At 33.3% G+C, this 17598-nt stretch overlaps 1 protein-coding gene across 1 annotated transcript in view; it reads right to left on the bottom strand.

Moving 5' to 3' along the window:
* The window catches only part of LOC125075072 (homeobox protein DBX1), a 34159-nt gene extending 24135 nt beyond the window's left edge, over window positions 1–10024 (bottom strand). Inside the window, exons 1-2 of the mRNA XM_047686650.1 lie at window positions 9298–10024; window positions 7242–7247 (exon numbers count right to left, since the gene is read on the bottom strand). Coding sequence (XP_047542606.1) covers window positions 7242–7247; window positions 9298–10024 — 733 coding nt within the window. The remainder of the gene's footprint in view (window positions 1–7241; window positions 7248–9297) is intronic.
* Between the last annotated feature and the right edge of the window lie 7574 nt (window positions 10025–17598).

Raw genomic sequence — 17598 nt, 5'->3', positions numbered from 1 at the left:
GCAGGATAATATATTAAACTGCACATTAGCGGTTGCAAACATATAGGAACTATATATCCGACAAATGAACAGAGATTCGGCGTAGAACCAAATTTTTCATTCCAACTTATGATGAATATATTTTGACACAATCGGATTTGTATATTATAAGTTTGAATATAAATGATCATTATATGCCAGTAGACCAACGAGAGATATATGTATATTTAAATGCAGTCTTACTTCGCCCTTTACGCTTTTATTTTGTTTATAATGGGGCGAAATGTCATTCCTCTAAATCGAAGTGGATATTGTAGAATATGCGTTTTATGTTTGTCGCTGTTGTAACACACTTCATTTTAGTACAAGTAAAATAACGTTATTTTAAAACTTGTTATTGTTATTTAAACAACTTGTATATAACAAGAACATATTGGCGTCATAGCAAATGATTAAATAGAACTCTTATATGCAATTAGAATGTTAACTTACGAATGTAGTTAACGAGATAATCCCGCTGTATTTATTGCGGCCGTGTGCTCGTCTGCGGGGAGTGTTGTTGGCATTATAATGTTTGGAAATGATAGTTTATATTGTATTAACGAGAAATTGTTTCACTTATTTTTTGTGGTTCGTTAAATATTCATGAGGAATAAAAGTCGTTGCGTGTACACGAAACGAAGTGGCATACTGATATCAAATCAAATGTATTTTATTCAATTTTTACAGTGAAGCCTTTTGAATTGTCAATATTTTAGCACTACCTCCGTTTTGGATAGCAACCTCTACCGAGAAACTCGCATAGGTGCTCTTTTCAAATAAACAGATTTACAATGCTGTTATTCATAATTATTGTTCAATCAGTACTATGATACGAGCCTAAGTCCAGGTTTTTTTTTTCTAAAAAGTATAAGGCTTGATTATGTTCTTCAAAATTCAGTTTTCATAGACTTGTATTTCTACTTGTAAATACCTTACTGTTGGACAAAGTGCTATGCCGTTTAGGTATAAAATTCGCAGTCTGATCCACCATAAATCACTATTAGCTACAGGTTTTAGATATAATTCGTTCGTTTCAGGTATTACATTCACAACATAGCAAGAGATACTACAAACACAAATAGAGCGAGTTAAAGTACAGATATGCTTTCGTGGGTTTAAATTTCATTTTTTTTTAAAACGGCGCTTATGTCTATTGTGTATTATTTCGAAGTTCTTGATTCTTGATACCTTCTATGAAAAAGAGAGTAAAACTAATAAAACAATGTCTTTTAAATGTTTATGTTAATTAAGAAGATTAACTGAAGAATGTGCTCTCAGATATCGTATAAAACCAGAATTTTATTATTTAAGAAACTTTCCATAATTATAAACTAATAACGGAAATAAAAACATAATTTTTACCCAAAAAATCCTTAATTCAGTCCAAAAAATCAAATCAAAACGCAGATAATATAAAACCCGTAAAGCCGAAATCGTTCCAAATTCGAATAGCGTTAACTCGCGACCGCATCCCATTGGGTCGTTTAAATTCAGAACGCGTCTGCGGTCGTGTTAACCGTCACCGAGTGTTTCAAAATTAGAACGTGTGTTCAGGTTGTTACATTAGTGCATTAGTGTCGTGTGGTTGACTGAGATGTTTAAAACTGTTCATATTATTGAATTCAAATGTTAAAAAAAGTTTATTTATTTTTAATTCAATGTTTATAAAGGCATTTTAGTGTTATTAACGTAAAAATATACGTTACTATACATGTACGTATTTATGAGTACTGCTAAACGTAAATTTACCGTGTTAAAACTTCCTGGGACATCAGACAGATTTCATAACATTGATTTAGCTATTGTGTCAAATATACTATCTCTGAAAGTTTTAATAATTTAATATAAATTAAATCACGACAATAATAATAATTATTACCAAAGATATAATCAAGAAGGTATCCACATTCCCTTCCATTCAAAATGGCAGCCATAAGCTATCCGACATCACTAACTAACAGAATAACAATGAAACGCACCTGCAGACGCTTTCCCCTTTTATTTCACTCAATAATCGAATCGGAATCAGAACGATTCATACCGATCAATCGATTCTACATCGGAACTTTATAGCTTTCACGTAAAAAACCTAAGTAATATAAACTCCGACCGACTTATATAACGCAATCGGTTGTAACGTTAAACCATATTGCAACGTGTTAAGGTCGGTTATCGAGTAACTGTTATATCTAACGTTATAACGTTACTCGGAGTTGAGTGAAGTTAGAGCGCGCGAGTCGTTTCGAATTCGAATATTATCGCAATATGGCGTAGAATGACATGTTAATATGAGCGTCCGGGACCCGAAATGTATAATTTTATTGAATTTTTCCGATATCGACTTATAACGGTCTCCTTTATGTTTGACTTCTTATTGTAACACTAGCCCGGAATGACGGCTTTGTCTTACTTACTGTATAGTTAAATTACTTTTTGCTTTAACATTTACATATATTGTCGAAATGAGGTAACGTTTTCGTCTTTTTGATTGACGTGTGATATGTATGATGTTTACTGACCGACTTTTAAATTCCGTTAAAAAAACGGCAATAAGATGCTTGACCGTTTTTGTTTTGGCAAAACTCTAAGAAACAGACTGGCGTCTGTACCATTATTTAGGACTCCAGGAACTTCTTTGTAAGACATTTATTGAAAACGGCTCATGTAATCTTGAATTATGGATTATTTTTTTATTGAAGTATTTATGATGACAAAATAATCAATCATATAATACCAATTATTATTAATAGTTTAATTTGAGCTTAAGCATTATCATTATTTCATTAAAATCTAATAACGAAAAAGAAAACTTCAAAAAATTACAAAGCATAACGAGATTAGCTGTAAATTAGATTATGAACACTTCATTACCTATAGCTCTGTAACGTCCAACCTGAAATCCATGTAAAATAAAACACAGCAAGACACAAAGTAACATAAGCCTATATGTATATGATTTAGATCATTCAAACGCCAACCACGTTTATATAATGTTATATTACATCATAAAAACTCTCAGTATCGATGAAAAGCGTATTATATTATGTTAATTTAAATAAAGTATGAAAACTTATCAAATATAAATTCGAAAAAAAAATATATAAAATGTACATTCGTATATTTCTTTGTGATTAATATACCTCGACTAAACTCATCACCATGAAAGCTTTCACATTTGTATTTTTAAGGAAAGCGTGTTCTACTATCCACTTCAATGTATTTTACCTCTAATTGAGGCTACACATATCAACTGCTACAACATTCAGCATGGACGTGTATATAAACAACTAACTTACCACGCGATAAGGAATCAGCAAATAGCTTGAGGTTTAATAATGGTTATATTGTTGACCAAATTCAACTTACTCCGGGGCAATTGCCGCCTTATGCAGAACGTTATAAATCTATGTAAACTATCTGAAAGTCCCTACCATTCAATATTATAGGTAATATTTTTACTTACTTATTATGAAGAAAAAGCATTTTCAATTAAAATCAATTAAATTAAATTAAATCAAAATGTTATTTATAAAAGCGATTTTGAATTTATATGTTTCAATGATATTATAAATATAATAATATAACTCAATCGAAACCATCATTAATTATTCATCAGTCATTATTAGACTTTTCCATTCTAAAAATGAAGAAATGAAACCTCCCTTTACCAGCCAAGTCGTAGGTAGAGGACCTCGTTAAACATCGTGAGTTGTGAAGAAAAAAATCCGAACAACATCTTGTAATAACTCTTTAATATCAACAAAAATATAATAGAGATATATCTTGACATCAATAATAAAATAATAAAGCGACTTGCGTCCAACGAAAATGCTAAGAAAAAGACATATTAATTTCGACATCTCCCATCTCTGTCTCGACAATTGCTCTTTGTATTTTACCTCTAATTGAGGCTACACATATCAACTGCTACAACATTCAGCATGGACGTGTATATAAACAACTAACTTACCACGCGATAAGGAATCAGCAAATAGCTTGAGGTTTAATAATGGTTATATTGTTGACCAAATTCAACTTACTCCGGGGCAATTGCCGCCTTATGCAGAACGTTATAAATCTATGTAAACTATCTGAAAGTCCCTACCATTCAATATTATAGGTAATATTTTTACTTACTTATTATGAAGAAAAAGCATTTTCAATTAAAATCAATTAAATTAAATTAAATCAAAATGTTATTTATAAAAGCGATTTTGAATTTATATGTTTCAATGATATTATAAATATAATAATATAACTCAATCGAAACCATCATTAATTATTCATCAGTCATTATTAGACTTTTCCATTCTAAAAATGAAGAAATGAAACCTCCCTTTACCAGCCAAGTCGTAGGTAGAGGACCTCGTTAAACATCGTGAGTTGTGAAGAAAAAAATCCGAACAACATCTTGTAATAACTCTTTAATATCAACAAAAATATAATAGAGATATATCTTGACATCAATAATAAAATAATAAAGCGACTTGCGTCCAACGAAAATGCTAAGAAAAAGACATATTAATTTCGACATCTCCCATCTCTGTCTCGACAATTGCTCTTTGTATAGCGGTATCTCGCTCACGCCCCCGAGCTTAAGTGTCCCGCCAGATGTTGCCAGTTTTATTGAAAAAGTCCGGACGCCATATTGTGACTGTTAGTGAATTAAGATGTAGCATAGAGAAAATTGTTATTGGCAACGTTATTTTTTTTCGTTAATTGCTTTTTTTTGTGGAAACATTTATGAAATAGCTTTATATTTATTTACTGTATCGGCCACGGTGATATATAATTATATTAAGTTATAAATGATTTATTCATGAATCTGTTATACCTAATACGTATGAAAGATAAACTACCGACTCTCTCGGCCTCTCTCGGTGTAGTATTCATTACGAACAAGTAGTCTTCTAAAAAGCTTGTAAAAATAGGATTGAATATATATTGACCCACTAGACCTAGTGCAAGAAATATCTAATATGAGTTGACAGTGAGTTTTTCACGCGCTTAATTTTCATTAAAATTCAGACTGTGCTCTGTGAAGGAAGCTGTGAGAAGTCTAAACGAGTCACATGTGCATAAATATAATGAAACAACTTAGTGGAATATTTAAGGATGAGGAAAGGAGGGCTTCGTCCAAAGGTTTTCTATGTATCGGATATTTCTGTTTATCGTTTTTATAACTGCGACGTTGTTATGAAGGCCTCACGAGGCTACAGATCCCAAAGTCCTTCTTTCAAACCTTATGCTAGGTCAGTGAAAAGTTTTTGGATGTGTACATGGGAAGCCTTTGGTCCTGTGCTTGAACTCTTTCGGTCGTTACGGAATTGCCGGCCACGTGCCGCCGGATTCTGAGAGCGAGGAAATATAGAGAGTATGCGCACTAAAATTAGTTCCGCAAAAAGGCTACAAATGGACAGGAGGACTACATGTCATGATTTGCACCGCAATTATGGCAGTTGATTAAATAAAAGCGCTTTATTTGGTGGGAGGGCTTAGTGCATGCCCGTCCCGTCCATGCGTAGGTACTACTCACTAATCATATAATCCACTGCCAAACGGCAATATACCACTTTACACGGGGCTTTGGCGATATACCACTGACCATCAGGTGGCACAGGCCTCTTTAATAAAAATAATACCTTTAAACTTCTGCAGTTTTTGTGTTGCTTTCGCCGGTCACCTTCAGGTCTAAGGTACATTTTTGACGACCAATCAGTTTGTGATTCTATATTGAATAAAGATTTAATTATGAAACGAAATACGGTCGTTTAAAAGGCATATTGGATTAACAAAATGAAATAACTGATTAATAAATAATATTCTCTATGTATATCACGTCAAAAAACATATCAAAATAAGGGATTGGTCAGGATGAATCGGGGATTTTTTTTTTTTCGTTCACATAATTTTCATTCGACGTCTTAAGAGACAACCATAATAGCTTCCAGATCAAATGATCAAATGGCCATATCAGCCAATCCCAAAGACAAACCATGTACATTCGAGATATTGTAGTGATAGAGATATTTTATCGAGGAAAGCTCTGCCACCAGAGTGGAACTTGGTTGGGCTGCGATGCCTTATATTGAAACGAATTCGTAACCATTCTGATCCTTATCGAAGATAGCCATTGCATGAGTTTTACACGTCGATATAAAAATATATACTAGATATAGCGATCCTAACAGTCAATCTGTCGACTTAACTGAACTGCAGACTGTTCACCTGACACAGTTCTTTAGTGTCGCTTTGCTAATCATTCGGTGTGTAAGGTAAAGTATAGGCCTAGTAAACCTGCTTAAATAACAATCCAGTAGTCTAGTAAGTAAACGTACCTGTTGTTCAAATAGTTAAATGCCTTGCTAATAATATCGAAAAGCGTAAGCGCCATGAAATTGCCATCGCTTATAACGTTTTGGCCGTGGGATAATTATTCTATATTATTAGACGATCTAGCACTGTATGTTTTAATTGTTTGATTGGATGTCATAATGAAAATGTATCGCTTAAAGTTCGCCATAAAGTTTAGTTTCAACTATTACCGGTAAATAATGTTACCATGAACGATTCAAATTGTTTAAATGTACGTTCTTGTCTATCGTAGAATATATGTCAATGGTTTTGCCAGTTCTTCTCAGGTCAGGGTATTTTCTTTTCCGAAGCGGTGGTAGTGATTAATTTGACAAACAATAAGTAAGTGTTATGTTTCTATACTGTATAAAGGATTTTGATTTGATTTGGATTAAGATCCCTCAAATTTCGGGAAGAATAAAATATTTTGATCGAGATGATTCAATGCTAAAACTAGATACATAAAAAAAAAAAATAAATAAATAAAATAATAATAAATAAATGGTAGATTACGGCTTGCAATTTCAAGGGAGACCGGCCAGACAGGGCACAGGACAGGCAAAAACAGGTGCATTCTCTATTCCCTCATGCTCCAGCAAAATCCGATCACGGCAAATCCCCAATACCGGAAAGAGTTTAAGCGCAGGACCAGGCTTTACTTTCAACTTCCATACTCCGAGCTGTTACTGCGAATTTTCGACAGAAAATCCCAATTACTCTTTATCGACTCGACCTGGCGTTTGAACCCATAATCTCGGGATCTGTGACGGACGAGCAAATAGGCCACCTGATAGGAAAATATTACCACCGCCCAAAGACAGTAGCGCTGTAAGAAATATTAACCATTCCTTACATTGCCAATGCACCACCAACTATGGGAACTAAGATGTTATGTCTCTTGTGCCTGTTGCCACACTAGCTCACTCTCCGTCCAAATCCACCATCAAGAACTGTTAGTAGTGCACAATATAGCTGAGCTATTAGCAAATCGTATGGAATATGTTAATCTAAGAGTGTCTGTTTTATAAAAACTGTTAGTAAGACTACTGAAGTGTAGTATAATTACAGTTTTAATATGCAGCGCCATCTTATCATAAATAAATAATTTTGTTCCCAAAAAATATCGTCTATATATTAAATAGATGCATTCCGACTTAGTACGGTTAATTCATCCAAAGTACCCTTCACATTTTCACCTCTTGAAGCTGAAATTTCCAAAATACCTTTCTTAGCAAAAGCAGTAACTATGCTAAATTTCCAGTCAATCGAATCTATAATTTTGGAGATCTCCTCGTAAGTAGTATTTCGCTTAAACTGTATTTATATGATATATAAACAGGTTTATATAGACAAACTTCAAAACCCGGTCACGCGTAACAGAGGCTACATTTTACCTTGAATTATATAGTATAATAATGTTTAGTAAAAACCTCTGGAACACGCTGAATATAATGGCATCAAACACATACGTATCAAAATAATCAGCGGTTTTTACGTAATGCGCGGTGCGATATAAATGTAATTACTTATACAGATCAAAATGAACAATGACTACTGTACATATCATCACCGCGTGGGTTGGTTGTTTTTAAGATTGAGTGCGAACCTGCTCAACGGCTTTAGCAAAGTAAACACTTAATACTTAGCAAAAATCTACCATCAACGGAGTCAATCCCCAAACGACAACCCTGAAACTGCTACTATAACATGAGACTACAGCCCACGGGGCCAGAGCAGTGACGTTCAATGAGAGAGGAATACACGCGCACCAGCTACTGAAGGAATAAATAATTCCATATCACCGTCTTTCACGGTTTTCATGTAAGGATCAGTCGAACCATAAGATTATTTGGTTTAACGATTCGGTTTCAAACAAACTCAAAGTAACTTTTTATAATTAAGATATTCCTTTTAATAAGACATCATAAAATATTTTCTTAGTGGTAGGGATGTGAGCAAGCTCGTTAGATATACATTAGATCTCAACACATATTTCACCACTAAATAGCGGTTCTCAGAATTGTTGTGTTCCAGTTTAAAAGGCGAATGAACCAGTGTAACTATAGACACAAGGGGCATATTTTCATTGCCAATATTGATAGAAAGGTCAAAATTTCTTTGCCAGTATCTATGATGATGGTGCGACCACTTGCCATCAAGAGGGCCAGTCCACCTACCTATAAATAATATAACAATTTACGTCATAAGCCACAAGATATAACTTATCACTTGGTTAAGTAGAGATATTCTGTAACAGCTAAGTAAAAACTAATTAAAAACGCGAGTTCGTTATTTAAGACAGCGATACGCGTCATTACCTACACTAATTACAACACTTAACTCAAACATCAAAATAGCGAATCATCATAGAACGCTCTACAACATTATTAACGACTGAGTACTGGACGATGGAATGTCAAGTTCGTCTTACATATACAAGAGTAATGACACGTGGGTACAAAATTTTACGACTGTCTGTTACACTGGTAAACATTGTCTAACATTGGCTATATTGCTAAATTACTTAGATACGAAACGAAATTTACCACTTTCTGTCATTGATTTGGCAGAAAACTGCATGTTTTATTAAAGGTTTGTAGATGACATTAATAATAACATAATTAGTTTAGTTTAACATATCTTGAATGAAATCACAGTTCAAAGTTATTTAAACACTAAATACTAAGGCTACCTACGGCTATCTACCCTCAATAGACAATCCCCAAAACGACGATCCTAGATGCGCAACACAGTCCAAAGCAGTGATGTTCAAGGAGAGAGAGGTATCTATGCTAGATAGGTATTTAAGGGTAAAATAGTGATAAATAATAATTGTGAATATAATAATTATAACGTTTAAAGGATTCAAACATAAAATAATCTACAACATTATTGAATAAAGCTTTCATAAAGATGACTCACCATTTACATTCTTAGTCGTTTCCCGTTCTTCACCCAAAATGGCACTAACACTAAATTTAAGCAAAGGTTTCTTTTGTTCATTATTATACTCTTCACAATTCCTAACCATATCGTCCGTGTTGTACTTCTCTTTTTCTCCTTCGTCACCAGAATTTTCATGATAACCAGATGTCTCTTGGTAACTATGCAAGTTGAAGCGCTTCTCCAACTCTTCCAGTCTTCGGATACCGGATTTCTTACAGGCGAACGGCGGGCAGTCGAACGAACCGCAGTGACAGCGACGCGAGAGATTCGGTATATTTAAAACTTCTTTATCAGAACATCTGTCTTCGTTCCTCTGATATAGATCGTGATTGTAATACATGGCATCGTTTTTTGTATTAAAATCATCACTTTTAGAATCTTCATCATCTACTTTCTCGATTTCATCCGCACGCATTTCATCTTCGTGTTCAACTGTTTTCGTCTCGTCGACGTCTGGAGTATTTTCTCGGGAAATGCTCTGACGCTGCATGTAGTTCTCGAGCTGCTGGTTGATGAATTGGTTGTGGAAATTAACAGTTTTCTGCTGATGCAATATGTTGTCGACTAGAAATGGCGATGTCATATTAAATGTGCCAACGTTCGTTTTATTGTAGCACAGGTTCTGAATAGTTTTCAACATAATGTTGTGATTCGAGACGAAAGGGTTTAACTTGATTCCATTCTTCAGATCGGTTGGGTACATAACTTTATTTTTAAAATAATCTCATTATTTAATGTCACGCAAATGTCAAAATAGCGTAATATTATTCGTCAGTTCGTTGAGCGCGAGACGTGCGATCTGTCGCTTGGCTAGATTTCGACTGACGCTGGGGTGTGTACGTAAAAGGGGCGGGAACTGGGGTGGTTTTTAGCGGTGCTTTTGTGTTGGAATGGCCAAATTATGTTGACCTCTCCCTGTGCTAGTGGCGGACAAAACATTTCGCTGTAAAAGAGAGATAGGATGTAATGTCTTAGGTCTGGTATAGTGGTCACTTAGTTTTGCCGACCAATTTTATTTTGCCCTCGGTTTCATTGCAATTACGCCTCTATTGCTTTGTGAAAGAGTCCTTGCTTTCGTTGTTGGATTGGAGTTTTCATGTTGCCAAGATGTATGCAACGCTATGTTTGTATGTAAGTTTTATTCATAGGTTAAATATAGAAGGGTGTATGTTTTAACTTAAATGGCGTCCATTGTGTGGTGTGTGTATTGATGTTGTTTTATTTATTGGTGCGCGTATTACTTTGATTTAGATTGCAATTTCCATCTTAATGCACTGACTTACGCCGTATATTATTAATGATATGGTCTCATATTGACATATTTAATTTCAATAACGCTTAACTTTTCGCGTGCATATTGTAATTTAGTGCTTCGTTTTTTTTTCTGTGAACATTTTATAATGTTTCGTTTTTGTTAACATAAGACGACGATCCTAATTCAATTAGTGAAACTCATATTCCAATTATGTACATACTAAATTTATAATATATTGTTCATGAAAACTCACGTGAGTTTTTATAATTCAATAAATATCAATACTATATAATTTATTTTGCGAGCTACGAAATTCCGTAGCACTTGCCGTAGAGCTAAGTTTATAAATGACATACACCTACTTATAACAGCATTAACTCTGAAAATTAACTAACATATATAAAAAATATACTAGTTTAAGACTGTTAAATTATTTATGATCAAAGTTCATATACAAATTACATCCTTTATATTTTTAATAATAAACATGTTTAATTAGAATATATTTAGACATATCAAACAATATTTATTTAGAATAATTATTAATAAATCATAATCTTAAACATTTAAGTCAGTACTTCCAGTCAGAAGTTATTAATAGTTATTGTTTTAAGTCATTTTATTAATATAATCTCCAATTGGAGACAAGTATCGCTTGTGTTAATTCCACATTCAATACCACCCTCGACGACGTCTCGTCCAAGACTGACTTGAAATTAAAAGAAAAAGACCGTTGAAGAAAAAAGCGTTTCGATTTTGAAATTAGCCACACCCCGCGTTTGTTATTGGTTACTTCTCTCGAAGCAGAATGTCTTAACTACAATAATACACGAATTACAATTTAGACTTTATGATTTAGTATTTAAAGTTGATATTATTTTCGGGGTGTATCGAAGGAGGTAACAAGAAAAAAGGTTTTAAGGGTTCTCTATGAATATTATTCCACTGTATTTGAAGTAGAATAATGGTCGACTATAGAGATTTTATGAAGATTTTTTTGTATGAATTTTATCGTATTATTTTCGTAATCATTTCGTCGGCTTTGATTTATTTAAAGTTTGTAAATTGTTCTAAACGAAATGTTACAGTGGTATTATATTATATATATCTTTAATTCAGTGACCTGGTGATCTCGTATTTAAGTATCTATAGATGTAAATAACAAATATAACATAATTAACGTATGAATTTATTCTTAAATGATTATAAAATCCTTAAAATTAAGTAACAGTTTGTAAATGTCCCACTGGTGGGCGAAGTCATCGCTTCTTTTGAATTGGATCATATTCCACCACACAACTCCAATATGAGTTAAACATGCGGGGCTGATTATCAGTGAAATTGGGGAATCGAACCTGACGATGATCCGAGCACGGGTCTAATTATAAATACACGCAAGCGCATTGAATCTCCGCTGACCTGGGTTCGACCCTGCGACCTTCGGTTGAAATTTAAGTATCCTGTCTACCAAGCCACTCAATCAATTACAACCAAAAAATATCTCTCATAATATTATTGTAAAATAATACATTAAAATATATATACTGTATATGTATTTAACTTGATGATAGGACTTACCGCCTGGGTAGGTACCTACTTCCTACCAGCAAGTAAGTACGTATCATGCAGCAACATTCACGATCAAAAATTCAGTCCGTCATTCGATTTCAACATCTGTTTTTACTTTTATGCAGTTAAACAATAATTTTGTCTTGTTGTTTTATAAAACATAGGCCGGTATGAAAAAGATACAAAACATACAGTGTAAAAAATATGAACCGCTCCTTGCAACACCGATGCGTCAAACTTAAATCTTATTGTGCCTCTTTAACTGGCTCACGCATCCTTCAAACCGGAATACAACAATACTAATTATTATTGCTGTCTGGCGGTGGTAATGAGTGGCAGGTACCTACCCAAACGGGCTCGCACAAAGCCCTACCAAGTCACTTGTATAGATATTTGTATATTTTTTTAAAACTTCAAATGTATATAAATTTGTGGAAATAATTGGAATCAAATATGTGACAAAGTTGTAAACGAAATCCGGGGTAAAGGGTAGTTAAATACGCATCCAAACCACCCCTAACTCAGCAATGCTGCGCCAGTATTTATGCAATTATGAGAATTCGACACGGACAGTTGTGGAAGGGTTCGTGTCACAACAAAGTTTAATATTTATGCCTTTATACGAACTCTAACAATGGATTGTATGAATTTAGTATTATCTTTTGATTTTTAAATGTAAAAATTGTTAAATAATAATTATATACTAATAAAATCGATTGATTTGAAAAATTGTATTGATTTACTATCAACGTACAGTCAAAACTGTTTACATTAACAGCCTGTAAATTTCCCACAGCTGGGCTAAGGCCTCCTCTCCTTTTGAGGAGAAGGTTTGGACCATATTCAACGACGCTGCTCCAATGCGGCTTGGTAGATACATATGTGGTAGAATTTCGTTGAAATTAGACACGGGCAGGTTTCCTTACGATGTTTTTCTTCACCGCAGTGAATAAACACAAATTAAGCACATGAATATTCAACGGCGTTATAAGCTTACGGGGCACAAGCAAGAGCGTTTTAATCTGTCAAGACGATCACGTTATCACGGGTACAGAGGAGATCATTGGTCGCCGACCGTCCGGCCCGACTCTCGTACACTGGTTTGTTTATAAAAATCGTTTTTATTACAATTAAGTGTTACGTCATCAACAAAATAAAATTAAATATTGCATTCGCTTGGTGGTAGGGCTTTGTGCAAATCCGTCTGGATATCTGGATCAGTAGATGTTCTACCGCCAAACAGAAACACTCAGTATTGGTGTGTTCCGATTTGAAGGGTAAGTGAGCCAGTGTAACTACAGGCACAAGACATCTTAGTTCCCAAGGTTGATGGCGCATGAACCATGTAAGGAATGATTATTGTTTCTTACAGCGTCGTTGTCTAAGGGCGGTGGTCACCACTTGCCGAGTGACTCACATGTCCGCCTTATTATATTATTTAAAAATAAACCAAATATACCAAATACTTCTGAGGAAAGTTTCGCTAAATCGAACTAAAAGTTTTTGGGGGATATTCCGACTCTCCAATACGGATTGGCGAACACGCGTGACACATACAGATATTCATTATTTTTAACTTTTTAAGCCTTGTCTCATAATATTCCGTAAGATTATGTGCATAATACTATATATAAAAAAAATTACAAAGCCCAACAAAAAAAAAACGTTGATAAATTAACTATAACTAAGTAGTTAGTCCCAATATTTATTTAGAACTAGCTGTGCTCGCGACTTCGTGCGCGTTTTTTGGAATTTAAGTTATTTGGATAATGTAGCGTGATTTTATTTTTATTCAATATATAATTCTAAAATAAAAGCAGCCTAAGTTAATCCTTATTACATCCGCTATCTGCCAGTGAAAGTCCCGTCGAAATCGGTTCCAGAGATTAGCCGGAACAAACATACAGACAGACAAAAATTGAAAAAAAAATATATTTTGGTATATGTACCATGTATACATACATATGCATGTCGTAAAAATGGGTTATTTTAATATTACAAACAGACACTCCAATTTTATTATATGTAGGTATAGATATGTATTTCTGGAACTTTAAGTAGAACATATGAATTAAATTGTATTTAAAAAAAAAAAAAAATCTTAACTATCCTTGGTAGAATTTACATTCCGATCCGGTGGTAGCTTCACTTAATATAGTTTGTTAAATGCCGATTCAAAAGTGCTTGTGCCTACTTAAATAAAGTAATTTTCAATTGTGATTTTGATTTTTTATTTTATATATAATTTAAACTGTTTTCAATGCTTAGGTAAAAATGGATATACGAACACAAGTAACAAAAGCTCGTTAATAAATAATGAAAATTATTCAAACTACAAAAATAAGAAACTGCGACCTCTTTACGTCCCCCAAAACGTCACTGACGGTCACAGACCACAACCCTCCCTTCACAATATACGAATACAATTCTAGATGTCCCGTTTCGAGAGAAATGTTACTAAATTTAATTGATAATGGTAATCTAATGATTGCATTACCGATCAATTAAGACATCACTGTAGACTTTGATAAAGACTTCTTAAAAATATATATATTGTTATTATTAATGTATATGGTTTTCAATGAATATAAATTTTTAATTTCAATGTAACGTCAGCTTACAATTAAATCCCTAACAAGATAAATTGACAATAAACTATCGTCCCATATTTTTAACAAATTAACGAACCGTTAAATCCTTCATAAATATTTTCTCATAAATAAAACTATAATAATAACAAAAAACAATTAATATGATATAATCTGCGTAACTAATTTCTAAACGGAAGCGCGACGAAATGACAATAGATGGCGTCACGTGCGCTCCCGCCGAAATCTCTGTCAACTGTCAACCGCATTTGGCCATGAATGATTTTATTTCTTTTTAAATAAACGTGTCTGTCTGTGGGTGAGTTTAATTATTAGCATATTAATAACGATGTGAAAAAATATACCGATCTATGTTTTATTGGCTTTCTAATACTAAATTTTATCATTGTTAATTAGATGGTTTTTATAAACTTACCCATGAAGTGTACAGCTTGTGCTAGGACGTTAAATCCCAAAAGACTAGCATCGAAACAACTAACTAACTTGGATAATTATATTATGAATACAAGATTATATTAATGATAAAAAACTTAAAAAGCGTGAACTTAGTATTTGTTGATTTCTAGGCTGGGTCTATATAATCTTAATTGTTCCCTGTACTTACTTTAAAGAGTAATCACTTAATTTCTTACCGGTTCTTCTCTTTAGAATATAGTTTCCCAACCGACGGTAGTTTTACATTTAATTCAACACTAAAATGACGATTCAAAAGTGCTCGAATAAAAATAATTTTATTTTAACTGACATCGTTCGACGGCATCTTAAACCGCTATGTTATTGATGATTTAAATACTTAAAGCGCTCTTTCTCTTTCTAACACAACAATTAAATATGTATCAAACTGTCATTTGATATTTTGGTTATTGGCAATTCGACGTATTCCCGTTATGAGGTAATAGGGGCGACTATTTGCGATAATTTAAACCCCCATGTGCATGATGCAAAAGTGAATCATTTTTGATTTATCACGTTTTTTAGATTTTTTTAAAATAAGTCAAAAATGCTACTTCACCAATTTATTTAAAAAAAAATGTATCAAGTAAAATCTATTTTTCTCTTCTGATTTATGATAACGAATAATGAGACGGATAACGATATTATTTCCGTATTTTTTTGTTTTTTTGTCCACAAAAATGCCTTAAAATAAAAAATAAAATCGTTATGAAACTTGTCCTTTATAAACATAACTTTCTCTGAGCTTAGAATACACTCTACTCATATACATATCCCATATTCAATCACTAAATAACAATACTCAGAATTTTTGTGTTCCGGTGTCGAAGGTGACACGGTGAGTATCAGAGCCGTCTCAAGCTATGCTGGAGCCTTTGGGCACCCATGAATTTGGGGCCCTTTTAATAAATATTTACTACCATGTACAAATAATTTACTTATAGTCATGTCTTTAGTATAGTTTCAAATTAGCGGTGCGGTAATTTTTTAATTTCTTTCTTTATTCTTTAATAATCACGTCTATAGTTTTCTACTTTTAATATCGAGTATCGTCACGAGCCTTTTGATAAATATGTTAGTTATTTCTTACAAATATGGCAATTTCGAAAATATACATAGCAGTCGACGTAAGCACAGACGTATGAACGAAATTGTTGGTAACGTTTGTAAAGGCGGTAATGGCGAGTATAACAACAGGAAGATAATCTTAACGGTTCCCAAGGTTGTAGGGAATGGTTAACGATACCAATGTCTATGGGTAATGTTGACCACTTATCATCAGGTGGTCTATTAACTCGTCCACCGACCTATTTTATTTAACAAAAAGGACCTGACGGATCGAATGTAGAATTTATGGAGAAGAACCAGCAATAAACTCAATAGTTACTATTTTCAGACATTTACATAGATTCAAATCCGCCGAAAAGCAACACTATGTATTGTTGTGTTCCGGTTTGAAGGGTGAGTGAGCCAGTGTAACTACAGGCACAAGGGACATAACATCTTAGTTCCCAAGACAGGTGGCGTATTAGCAGTATAAGGAATGGTTAATATTTCTTACAGCGCTGTTATCTATGGGCGGTGGTGACCACTTACCATCAAGTGATCCATTTGCTCTCACTAAGGTGACTCGTGTTTACATAACATTTCGCGCTCGGCGGTAAAAAAAATGTATGTAAAAGACATTCAAACGAATTAACTATAAAAGCTATACATTTTAATTTAAAATTAAAAGTTCATATAAAATTATAACGTCTCTATTTAAACTAAAATTCTACTCTACGTACCTAGTGATGGGTATTTATAAATGGAATAATTACTCATAATTATCTCGTTTATTATTAAGTCTAGAACATATTTCATAAAAGGTGTTTTTTCTTAGTTTTATGTCCAACTATTATACTAATATTTTATTAAAGTCAGATAAACCATTTAAAAATAAATTTCGCCCTACTGTTTGAAAACTGTAATTAATTCAATTATCCATTTTAATAACATATTTGTGTTATGCAAAACATTAAATAAAAATAAGAAAATACAATAAAATACCTTAAATTAATTTTAATAGGCACACGAAAGTGTTATACAATACAAGAAGTCTTGAAATGCTAATAACTATTAAATTATTTTCCATCTAGTGGTAAATAGCATCAACTATAAAAGGCGACATCTCTTATTATGATGTTGAAACTTTATTGTTTACTAAAACATATACTAGATGGCGTATGGAAGAAGAAGACATGTTGCGCAGACCCCAAGTAAAATTGGGATAAGGGCAGGAGGATGATGATGATACAAGATGGCGTATCAATAACTATTTTTTTACATTTTGTATACAACATAATTATATAAAAATGATTATTTCCATAATTCATTTATTATTTTATAATG

Source organism: Vanessa atalanta, chromosome 29 (genome assembly GCF_905147765.1).
Source record: "Vanessa atalanta chromosome 29, ilVanAtal1.2, whole genome shotgun sequence".
NCBI lineage: Eukaryota > Metazoa > Arthropoda > Insecta > Lepidoptera > Nymphalidae > Vanessa > Vanessa atalanta.
This window is presented reverse-complemented; position numbering and strand designations above follow the sequence as displayed.